Source organism: Meles meles, chromosome 11 (genome assembly GCF_922984935.1).
Source record: "Meles meles chromosome 11, mMelMel3.1 paternal haplotype, whole genome shotgun sequence".
In the NCBI taxonomy this organism is placed as follows: Eukaryota; Metazoa; Chordata; class Mammalia; order Carnivora; family Mustelidae; genus Meles; species Meles meles.
The window spans coordinates 8,779,911-8,791,785 of record NC_060076.1 but is presented as its reverse complement, the minus strand read 5'-3'; the positions used below and the strand labels follow the sequence as shown (position 1 = coordinate 8,791,785).

Here is an 11,875-nt window from a genome sequence, read left to right as displayed (position 1 = left end):
CAAACAGCAGACCAGCCCCTCTCTGGGAATGCCTCGCTGGGACTATGTAGGACATTTTTTTGGCTAAAGGCAAAGAGACAGGCTGCTCCTGCCTTTGGTACCAGCCATTCTAGCTGAGGGTCAAGCTCTGGACCCCAGCCCTCATCCAGCTTCATCTTATCCTCTGGCCGGTACCTTTTCCCAAGTACTGTAGGGCATCACTTCTGTAAACCCCTGGTTCCTCTGGATGCTTCCCTCCAGGGCAGTCCCATAACCCTGGTTCTGGGCCTCGGTGCGTAGATCATTTGCCCGGCCTAAAGAGGAGGCAGAGAATTGCTGGGAGATTGGGATCACTTTGAGGGGTTTGTTATTATTAGTGGGGACTGGGACCTGGCTAAGCTTGTCTGGCGTCCGTTGGGACAGTGGGGTCTCCTGAACTGGAGTGAGCTGAGTTGAAGGAATGGCCTGATGTTCCCTCAAGACTAGGGAGGGTCGGGTGTCCCTGCAAGAGGCCTGTGTGTGTGTGTGTGTGTGTGTGTGTTGAGGCCTGGGGGCGTCCAGGGTTCTTAGGCTGTGCTGAAGGGCTGATTCAGTGCGGCCTAAGAGAGCCGAGTGGGCTGCGGGGCCCTGCAAGAGACCAACTTGGCGGAGGGGATAACTAGTGCCCAGATTCCAAGAGGCCTGCGGCTCCCGGAGCTCGGAGGCCGGGCTAGGGGCCGCCCGCGGGCTCGGGGAGGCCGGGCTGAGCCTTGGGGGAGGCCGCGGAGGGGAGGCGGGGTGCCGGCCGGGGCGGCTGCGGCGGCGGCGGCGGCGCGGGCTCCGGACGCGAGGGCTCCCGCTCCCTCCTCCCGCCGGAGCCAGCCTCGGGCGCCCGGCGCCTCGCCCGGAGCCAGCGCCAGAGCCGGGAGGCCCGGAGCGTGGCCCACCGAGGGAGCCGCTGTCGTTCTCGTCGCCGCTGCCGCCAGGCCGCGCCCCGCCCCTGCCGCCGCCGCCGCCGCCGCCGCCGCTGCCGCCGCTCCCGGGTAAGGCTCGCGCTCGAGCTGCGGCGCCGGCCCCGCCGCCTGGGCCCCGGGCCCGGCCCCTCCCGCGCCGCCCGGGCGATGAGAAGCTGCTTCTGCGTGAGACGGAGCCGGGACCCGCCGCCGCCGCAGCCGCCGCCGCCCCAGCGGGGAACAGTTAAGTGAGGCCGGGCGGGCCGGGCGCCGCGGAGGCTCGGTCGAGCCGGCCCTGCTGCCGCGGCGCAGGCGGGAGGGCGGGCGGGCTCGGGCCCAGGGCCGAGGGGCGGGCGGGCGGGCGGAGCCGGGCCGGGCCGAGGCCTGCGGGCTCCGTGCCCGGCCCGCCGCGGGGACAGGCCCGGCGGCCTCTAACAGAGCCCGCGTGCGCCGCGGCTTCTCCAACACCAGCTTGGCCTTGCGGTGGGCAGGCGGGAGGGAGCTCAGGGACCCGAACGCCGGCAGTACACCGCCCCCCACCCCGGGCCGGACAGGTGAGGGTCCCCGAGAGCCACCCCCTTCCCGGGTAGGCGGTGAGGCGGCCCACCGGTGCCCAGGCCGCTGTGACTACCTGCCAGACTGGGGATAGTCGTTTCCCTGGCCCAGCCGGGGGTCCAGCTCTCTGTGATCACATGGGTGCAGACCAGCTTGCACCTGAGCCTTGAGCATCATCTGGGGTGCGGCCTCATCTGTGACCTGGGCACAGTAGAGAGGACACCCAAATGCCAGGGCACCTGTCTAAAGGTGAGGTGCGTGGCGTGGACACCCGAGACCCAGAGTACCCATCCTGGAAGTGTGGTGGGTGTGTTGGTGAGCACCCCATCAGGACTGCAGCCTAAGTGAGGCCTAGGGGCAGGGGCTGGGATAAGAGCTATGGCTGAGCCCCAGGGAACACCAGATCCCCAGCGACAGGCCCAGGTGAAGAGGGCAGACCTGTGAGCATCTTTGTCCTCTTTGTTACCAACAGACAACTCTTCCAAAATCATCAGCCTTTCTCACTACTAAAGATGGGACTCTTCTGTCCCCTCCCAGCAGCCTCTTCAGCAAGGAACAGAGGAAGGCCCCAGGAAGGCAAAAGGCAAATGTCTGTTGCCCCTTCTCTGTTCCCTGCCCCCACCCAAGAACCAGCGCCCACTCAGATTTCTGCCACAAGAGCCACAACAGGCCAGCGACTCTTTAAGGGCCTTTGTCTCTGGTGGTTCCTTCTCAGTGTAATCTCATTGTACAATTCTCGACAGCTGGCTGGATCCCATCTCATTTTAATGCCGGGGGGGGCGGGGGGAGAGGGCGCACAAAAAGTCTTAGCTGTACCAGAGAAGCCTTAGAAAAGTTAGGGGGTCAGCTCTGCAGAAACGCAGACAAACCAAAAAGCTCAGGGTACTCAAGTTTAGTTACAGGACACAGGGGACACCTTTCTTGCTCACTGGAAATTGTTGTGGCACTTTGAGATATTGGACTGTGCAGAGGATATTTAAATGGGGGCCTTCGAGGAATGGGACCTCTGCTGGGATCTGGGCATCAAGACCCATGTGAAGCAGTTGATTGGTTCATTTGAGCCGAGAATCATCTTTTCTGATCAACATTTTTTGTTCCTTCCTCCTAGCTTTTAAGCCACACTCCTGATTTATGCTGAAGACATTTCCCTGCCTGCCTCCATCCCACTGGCAGGAACAGTGCACCATGGTTAAATGCAAGGACTTTCGAGTTAGACCTCAGCTGAATCTTTGGCTTTCCTACTTATACTGTGTGCTCTTGTATAAATGAATGAAATTTTCTGAGCCTCAGTTTCCTCATCTGTAGAGTGAGGCTAATTTCTATCTTGTAGGATTATGGTGAGCAGTGAATGAAATATTGCAAGAGATGCATTTAGCTCTGCGTCTGCCATAGGGCAAGTGGTCAATAGACGTTAGCGCTTATCATTAAGTGTTTGTTAACATTAATCAGAAGAGTAGCTTCATTTTTACTTTTTCTTTAGAGTGTGTTTCTAGTTTTGGTTATTATTTAGCTCTCCTGAGGATAACCAGGAGGGGATGATACAATAAGAAGAACATAAGGCTCAGACCTAGGGGTTTGGATTTGAATCTCATTCTACTTCCTGCAATCCCAGTGACCCCAGGCAGGTCATGGAACCTCACGGAAACTTTCTTTCTTCCTTTCTTTCTTTTAAAAAATATTTTATTCTATTCATCTGAGAGAGAGAGAGAGAGAGAGAGAGAGAGAGAACACAAGCAGGGGGAGAGGCAGAGGGAAAAGCAGACTCCCCACTGAGCTGGGAGCCCGAAACAGGGCTCGATCCCAGGACCTGGAGATCATGATCTGAGCCGAAGGCAGATGCTTAACCATCTGAGCCACCCAGGCGCCCCTTGGGGAACCTTTCTTCATCCCGACTTCCTTTTATGTAAAAGTGGCTTAAGAATATAACCTAGCCCATAAGGCTGCGTGAGTTGTTTGTGAGTGCATGTGGCTCCGCAGAGGGTGTGGGGGAGTCCGTACCAGATTTAGGTGGAAGCCAGAGGCAGACCTTGGTTATCTGGGTTAGACAGTTTGGAGTGGGGAGGGGTTAGAAGAAAAAACAAGAATGTCTTGCTTTTGTACACTTTACAAAACCACTGGACCCTGTGAACACATTGCCGGGTCCTCCCTCGGGACCTTGGAAGGGGTGAGGGGTGGAGGGTAGCCAAAGGTTCCTTGCTATTAGTTTCATGGCACATCTGCTTCTGGGGGTGTCCAAAGCCAAACGTCATGGGCCCCTCGGCCGTAGCAGGTCAGAAGTGCTCCCTGCTTCACACTCAAAGAGCGACTTCCTTTGCCGCACTGGAGAGTCACGATGGAGTTGGAGCCAAGCATGGGAAATGTCAAAGGTGCTATTATGATGATGAAGATAACAAATGACTACATGGCTGGTGTGGTGGGCCGAGAACACTGTATTTAGTTGGTTGCGGTTGAATGAGCAGAGTTTCCTTTGCTGGTTGGGTTGTGGGAGGGGAGGCCTGGGGTCCTTGAATGGGCTGCCTCTGTCAAGCTGTTGTTGCTCTTTCTGAGCCCCTCCCTGGCCAGCGTTTTACTGGCCCCACTGGCTCTCCTTGGCCTTCTGCTTGCCGCTGCCCTTGAGAATTGTGGTTTCCCTGCGTCGTCCACACTGTTTGCGGTGGGGTCGCCTGGGTTAGCTCTCCTCCGCTCCACTCCGTGGGAGGCAGGGCCCCTGCAGGCTGTACTTGACATTACCTCCCTTGTTGGGGACATCCTGTGGGCGCGTGTTTGGTTTACCTGACACACTTCTGGTGAGACGTGGAGCTTGTGCAGGCTGAAATGTGAGAGGCCCACGGGCCTGGAGCTGTGGGGTCACATACTCAAGCTTTGTAGCCTGAGAATCAGAGGACCATCTTGTTGGGCTGTGGCTAGAATCAACAGGAGATCTTTCTAGACACACACACAAACACACACACACACACACACACACAGAGGCATAGCACGTGTGTATGTTTTAAACATACTGATCAGCAAAGCAAAATATTCAGAAGAATATTCCTTGACCCTTTAGAAGCAGAACAAAATACATGAATTCTTAGTGTGCTAAATAGCCCTGAGATGTTTATGAAAATGCAGATTCCAGGACCTCCCACCCAGACCTTCAATCAGAATATCTGGGGGAAAGGGCCCCGGAGTCTCTGTGTTTAGTAAGGATCTTGGGTTGTACTTCTACTGACTGAAACTCGAAAACCGCACTTGTAGATGCCATTTTTAAGTTGCAAAACGTACAGCATATGAAATGTACCACCCTAATCATTTTCAAGTGTACAAATCGGTGGCATTAAGGACATTCACATTGTCATGCAGCTAATCTCTGGAACTTTCCCATCTTGCAAAACGCTATACTCATTAAACAGCTTCCATTTCCCCTCCCCCAGGCTCTGGCAGCCACCGTTCTACTTTCTGTTTCTATGAATTTGACTGATCTAGGGGCCTCACATATGTGGAATTATGTAGTATCTGTCTTTCTGTGACTGGGCTTATTTCACTCCACGTAATGTCTTCGGGGTTCACTCACGTTATAGTATGTGCCAGAATTTCCTTTTAAGCCAAATTATATTCTACTGCATGTATATACCCATTTTGCTTACCCGTATCTGTGGACAGTTGGGTTGCTTCCACCTTTTGGCTCTTGTGAATAATGCCATCGTGAACACGGAGGTACAAATATCTTTTCGAGACCCTGTTTTCAACTCTTTGGGATACATACCCAGAAGTGGAATTGCCAGACCCTGCCAGACCCTGGCAATAGAATTAAAATTCTATTTTTAATATTTTGAGAAATCCCTATACTGTTTTCCACAGTGGCCGCTTTTCCATTTCCAAAAACAGTGCACGAGAGTTCGTTTTCCAATCCTCGCCAACACGAATTTTTTGACTTTTGATAGTGGCCATCCCAACGGGTGAGATGACAGCTCATTGTGATTTTGGATTGCATTTCCCTAGTGACCGCACATCTTTCTTTTCATATGCTTATTGGCCATTTGTATATCATCTTTGGAGAAGTGTCTATTCAAGTCCTTTGCCCATTTTTTTTTTTAAATCAAGTGTTTGGTTTTTGTTATTGTTGTTAAGTTGTAGGAGTTCTTTAGAGATTTGGATTTGAACCCCTGAGCGGATATGCGATTTGGAAGTATTTTCTTCTATTTCATAGGAGGTCCATTTTGCTCTGTCAGTCGTTTCTTTTGATGCAAGTTCTACAAGTTCTTTACACCATATAACCCTGTAGAGGAAATGTTATTATTATTCCAGTGTTAGGGGGATGAGAACTTGAGCCCAGTTGTACCGCTGCACGCAGTGCGAGAGCTGGGGTTCGGGCTCCGGTCCGTCTGACTCCAGAACCTTCGCCCTGGCCATTCCTCTGCTTCCCTTCCCAGTCCCTCACCGAGCTAACGCCAAGGCCCCTGGCTTTCTGCAGGAAGTGGCATTGGTTCGAGAAGCATTCAGTTACAGGAGAGGAAATACGAACGAAAGACTTGCGAATCTTCCTTCCTTCCCGAAGCTCTGTGTCATTGCTTAGACCTTAGAACGAGCAGAGAAATGCAGACAGGTTTTTAACTGTTTTGTTTGTTTGTTTAAGTATTTCATAAGCTCGTTTCAGAGCCCATCTGCTTGCCACAGTTCCCCCCCGGTTGGTCTGCGCTCATTCACACCGCTGCTGGTCTGGCCTCTCCTGCCTATAGCACTTTCCCTACTGAGCACCCTCTGTCTTTCCAGGAGGCCAGCCTGAGCGTCTGCTCTTCCCTCACCATCTCGCCAGGCAGAAGGAAGTGTCCCCTCATGGGCAGCCTCTTTCTTAGGGATGTTTCCCCAGCCTAGGAGTGCCACAGGGGGTGGCCATGTCTTTTTCATTGTCTCACGGTAGCACTTGGCCTAGGCCATGCATTATCTGGTCTCGGCCCAGGCCCAGACCAGTTAAATCACAACCTGGGGGGCTGGAATGGGCAGTGGTGGTTTTTACTAACTCCTTAGGGGAGTCTTCTGCGCAGCTAGCTTGGAGACCCCCTGGCCTCCGCCAGGCTGTCACCCAACTGCTTGGACTAAGTCATAATCACTCCTGGAGCTGCTGGAGTGCTGCGGTCCAGCCTCCCCTCCTCTGCAGCCTGCCTGTCCCTAGAATTGTGGTGTTTGTCCTGGGCTCACAGATGCCCAGCCTGGTGCTGTCATTGGAAGGGGCCCACAGGGCTGTTCTTGCCTTTGCCCTTGGTGCTTTGTGTGCCCTTCCTAATCCAGTGCAAGAGGGGCAGTTTTGAAAGGATGATAGGAACTTGCTCCTTCCTTCTTTCCATCTACCCCCCACCCCCCCACCCCACAATCCATTTATTGAGCGCCCACTGTAGGCCAGGCACTGGGTGGATATAACACCTTTGAACAACCACTGTTCTCCTGGGGCAAGGGCGCTTTAACCTTCTGAGAGGCAAGGCCGTGTATTTCTGTGTGCGTATACACACATACATGCACATACGTGTGCTAAGACCACGTCCTTGGTGACACGCAAGGCTTCCCCGTGACAGCAGCTGTGTGGCTGGGCGGTCGAGGAAGGTTTGGGGAGAATGTGACCTGGATTTTGAATGGTGGGGTGGGTGTCGTAGGGGAGGAACTGGGTGCTCTGGGCTGACCTGTTTGGAGAGGGAGAGACTGAAGGATTCATTCGGAGGCTAGTCCCCATGGATAATTACACTCAGGTTTTTGTTTCTGTTCATTCATTCATCAAACATCTAACGAGCACCTGCTGTCTTGTGTTCTGAGTTCAGGCTGCGGACCAGCTGTTTGGCCGTCACCTGGAGCTTGTTAGAAATGCAGCTTCTCGGGCCTCATCCTACACTTACTGAATCAGTGTCTCTGGGAGTGGGTTCGAGTCTCTCTTAACACACTCTGCAGGTGCCTCACGCTTGCTCGTGTTTGAGTCCCTGCTCCCCGATGTTGCATTGTCCGTCGTCGTCGCTGTGAAGTCTCCCCCGCTGATTACACAAAGACTCCCTGTAAATGTTTGTGGGCTTGTTGCTGTGTTCCAGGTCCTGCAAGGTACTGGAAATGCGGGAGATGCTTCAGGGGGAGGAGGACACGTTCAGCCAGGACACGGGCTGGCAGTAGCCGGCAGGACGCTAGATGCACACCTCTAGTCTCAGGAGATAAGTCAGGGCAGTCGAGGTATTTTGGAAGCCATCAGCATACAAGTAGAAAAATTAGATGCCAAAAATAAATGAAAAGAAACTCTCAAGACCCCTATGAAAGTTGGAGAGGAGGGTGGCGGTGATGAGACACCTGGCTGACCTGAAGCCAGGTGTTCTGATGATTTCCCACCCCACCGCCCATTGGCTTGGTGTTGAGGCGCCATATTGGAATTTTTACTCTGTAAACCAGGGTAAGGGTGTGACTTACCTTATGTCACTGAACATCAAGAGAGCATGTCTCCTGGGTCCTTTTTGGGTCCATTTGTAGAGCACCTGCCTTCTGTGGGGTTCTCCTTCTTCCTTCTCTCCCAGGGACAGGATGGCACCAAGACTTGATGGGAAGGGGCAGGGCTGGCCCTCGTTTGCAGTGTTTGGGGACAGGCGGGGGTGCACAGTGTTCTGGAGATCGCACCCCCCTCCCTCGCCCTGCCCCCAGCACTAGGTTTCTTGGCTGTGGAGTGTCTGGCCTGTAAGGGGCAGGGCTCTGGCTACCGCAGGGCCATAGAACTTGATCCTGGATTTATTTTTGGAGAATGAGTTCTGGGATCTAGCCTTGCACCATATGAACAGCAGCAACGTGAACCCTAGGCCTGTATCACATGATTTGTGGAAAATCTGCTTGGTATACAAGTGGTTAATAGAAATGTCTGCGTCGGTCAGGTAGAATGGGTGCATTTATACACCAGATTCTTTTATTAGAAGTAACAGGCCTTTACTGGAGAAAAGGAAGTGCTCGCCATTGTTAGTTCCCTAGCTGGAAAATTCTTTGTGATCTGGGAGAGCTTAGAAAAATATTTGCTTTAGCTTCCTAATATCTTAGCAGCCTTCCCAGCAGCCTCTGGTCTGTGGCCACCTGACCATACTCAACAGTGTTTGTCAGAATCATTTGGCTTCTGACTGGGAGAGTGGTCCAGACCGAGTGCAGGAGGCCCCAGGATGCCGTTCTGAGGTTCCACAGCGGACGCCTCTCTGCCTGGGCACTGTCCTCCAGTGCCTCCAGAGTAGCTCCAGGAGCCGGCTGGCCACTCACTCGGGTGCTACATGGACTCAGGCCATGGCCTGTCATCTCCCGAGGAGGTGGGTCTCTGCACCTTACCTGCGCAGAGGCAGCCCGGTCTGTGTGTTTGTGTGTGTGTGGTGGTGCGCGTTGGTGAAGCCTGGCCATGGCCTCCCTCCAGTGGGAACGGGGCCGTGTCCTTCCACACCTGCTAAAGACTTGTAGGCAGAAAGGTGACAGTAATCATGGGGCCAAAGGGGGCATGGGCTCTTGCAGACCGCCGCTGCCGCTGGGAGACAGGCAAAGAGCTACCCCACAATGGGTACAGCAGCAGCTCTCATGGCGGGGACAGCCCGCTCTCAGTCTCCACCCCCCGCTGCCGGTCAGGTTCCCACGGCAAGTGAAATATTTATCCACCGCTCTCCCCCCAGCCCCACAAGTTAGTGGATGTGGGCAGACAGTTTATGTCTTTTGTGCCCTTGACTTTGGATTTCAAACAAGCTGATTGCAAGTTCATCCTTCTGTAGGGACTTAATTAATCCACTGGTTTTGTCATTTCAATTACAGTAGCCCAATTTAACCTACCCCCCCCCCCCATACTTTGAAATTACTCTTCTCAAAAGTTGTGTGCGAGTCACGCCTTCAGCCCTTGGTGGGCAGCCCTGGCGCTGCTTCTGAGCCGGCCTTCCTCACCGCAGTGGGGAGGCCAAGTCCGGGTTCCTGCTGCGCCTCCTTTGATGGCACGCCCCCTGCCCCCCTGCAGTTGTTGCCCCCCGATCCACCCTGCTGCTGGAAGGGCCTCAGTGGAGAGAGGTCTGAGCTCTGTTAGTTGGGTTTTGATTTCAGTACAGGAGTTGATAAAACGAGATAAACCCCAGGCTCACAGGGCCGGGGAAATTAAACAGAGATGATATCAAAGTTCCCCTGAGTTTTCAACTGTGATACAGTAGCTTAGTTTTCTCCCAGACTGGGGCCGGGAGGCACGCCTTTGATTCTGAAACAATATTCAGCATCAGTTAAGCCCAGCACTGCTGACTTTTAGGGATTAAGCACACTGTTGTAGTAATTCTTTGATCAACTACAGGGGAGCAGTGTGCTGTCTGTATGAGAGGCTTTATAGTTAAAGTTCATTTCTCTGTGAACCTGGGATGACAGCATTGCCAAGGTGCTGCAGGGCTGGGCGCTGGGGCCTTCCCCAGGCCCTGTTGGCAGCATTGCAGGCAGAAGCAGGAGGCGGTTTTTCTCCTCTCCAGCCTTGTTGCGGAGTATTCATCAAGCATGACATGGGAAAAATCCTCCTGGCCTGGAAACATACCTCACCCTAACTGAATCTTTGTTGCCCCAGTATGTACATGCAACACACACACACACACATACACACACACCCCACAACACATTCATACATATTCTTCTGCCTGGCGGAGAAAACCTCTCGGGGCAGACATAGGAATAGCAACCCCCAGCCTCCGAAATGATATAGTGGAGCCTGGCCATGCACCCAGGGTAGAGATTGGGATGGGAACTGGGGCCAGATGACCCACAAGGTTAAATGAGGAGGACCAGCTCCAGATCATTGTTGCCACTGCACTCTCCCTGTGCCCACGAGCAGACGTGCCTCCAGGTGCCATCACCACCTTGATTCCTCACCGGGCGTTTCCTGAGAACTGACTTAATTTCAGGTTGGTTCAATTTTATAGTTCTGAGAAATCTCAGCCCCCATTGTCTTGTCATCTAAAATCCTGGTCAACTTTTGGCTCTCCCTGTGGAGACTCCCCCTGCAGCCGCAACTGGGACGGTAGAAGTTTCCTTAAATTGCCCCCCCCCACCCCCACCCCCCCCCACCGCGGGCCTCGCGACTTCCAGTTGGTAATGGAGCCCCTGTGTGCTGTCGATTGTGCGTATACAGTGCTATACATCAACCTATTCCCTCCTGTGCAACGCTCGGATCTCCCTCATTAGGCCTAAATTTACCTCCGTCCTACACAAACATGGCCTTAGCTCATTTTTATTGTTGTAAATTATTTATGAGGGAAATGTTGAATCTTGAAACTGAGGTGTGAGGGAAATTAATCCCATGTTACTTTTATCTTTCTGTACTTTTCTCCCCCTTGCTTCACTTATTGGGCTATAGCTAGAGAAAGAAGAGCTTTGGCATTTTTAAATATAATCAGTGTTGAAACTGCTTTCTCAGTTGGGTATCAGATGGGATGTTGGTCTCCAGGCATAGAGTCATGGAAAGCAGATCAGACCTGGGAAGGAGGACTAGAGGTGCGGTGGCCAGTTGCGCAGCGGCTGACAACTCTGGGCCTCAGTTTTTTTTTCCTCCAAAATCGGGGTAATAAGACCCAGCCACCTTCCAGGTTTGTTGTGATCATCAGTCAAGAAGGATGACCGAGAAAGCTTTTTAAGAATTGCAAAGCACTGTGCCAACGCAGCCCAGGTGTGTTAGTGTGTTTGTGTGCAGTTAGGATTTTGAGATAGAGGTGGGTCTCTCCCTCTCTCTGCTTCTGAGCGGCTGAGGATGCAGCCAGGGCTTGCTGCAAGTAGGCCTTGGTATTTTATGTTTTAGACCAGCATTGCCTCTTGCCAGACAGGTTAATGTTGGTCTTAAACAGCCCGCTCCCCCAGCTCCCCTCCCCGACAGATCTGCTCTGCAGGCTTGCATTAATGGCCTCTTCTCCCCTCTCAGAGGCCTGGCCTGTGACCCTGGGCGGCTGAGTACTCGGCGGTGCCATCCCTTCTGGCTCGAGGCTCCACACAGCTCGGGAAACGTGGAGTGCTAGTTAATAAATGGCCTTTTGTTAGGAAGGTCAATTGAAGTGACGGTAGAGACGCTGTTAAAAGTAATTTGCAGTCAGAAAATATGTAATTCAGGGCAAGCTGCTTTGAGTGATTGCCTCTGCCATGGATATCTTGGGCGTTTCTCATTAAAAGCTTCCTTTGCTGGTGGTGGGGCTTCCTCCACCGCGGAGCCAGCCCCGGCCCCGCGCCGCGAGGAGTCATTTGTCTGTATTTCACAAAGGCTGCCTTGATCCCCAGGGTACAGCACTGGGGGGAAAGGGAAGAGGGAGGCGTGCATCCGAGATGCTCTGTGCTCATGCTCCGCTGTCGCATCCTCCCGACTGCAGGCTGGGCTGCGACCGTGCACGAATCGGCACAGGCCGCCGGCTCCTTTGTCTGCCTCCGCTGGAGGCAGCCCGCAG

The 11,875-nt window shown here is 53.5% G+C and overlaps 1 protein-coding gene across 1 annotated transcript in view; it reads left to right on the top strand.

The window, feature by feature from the left end:
• Positions 1-760: 760 nt before the first annotated feature.
• Positions 761-11,875, top strand: part of MVB12B (multivesicular body subunit 12B) — a 187,024-nt gene continuing 175,909 nt past the window's right edge. The window contains exon 1 of the mRNA XM_046022416.1: positions 761-1,154. Within this exon, the coding sequence (XP_045878372.1) occupies positions 1,080-1,154 (75 nt within the window). The 5' untranslated portion in view covers positions 761-1,079. The remainder of the gene's footprint in view (positions 1,155-11,875) is intronic.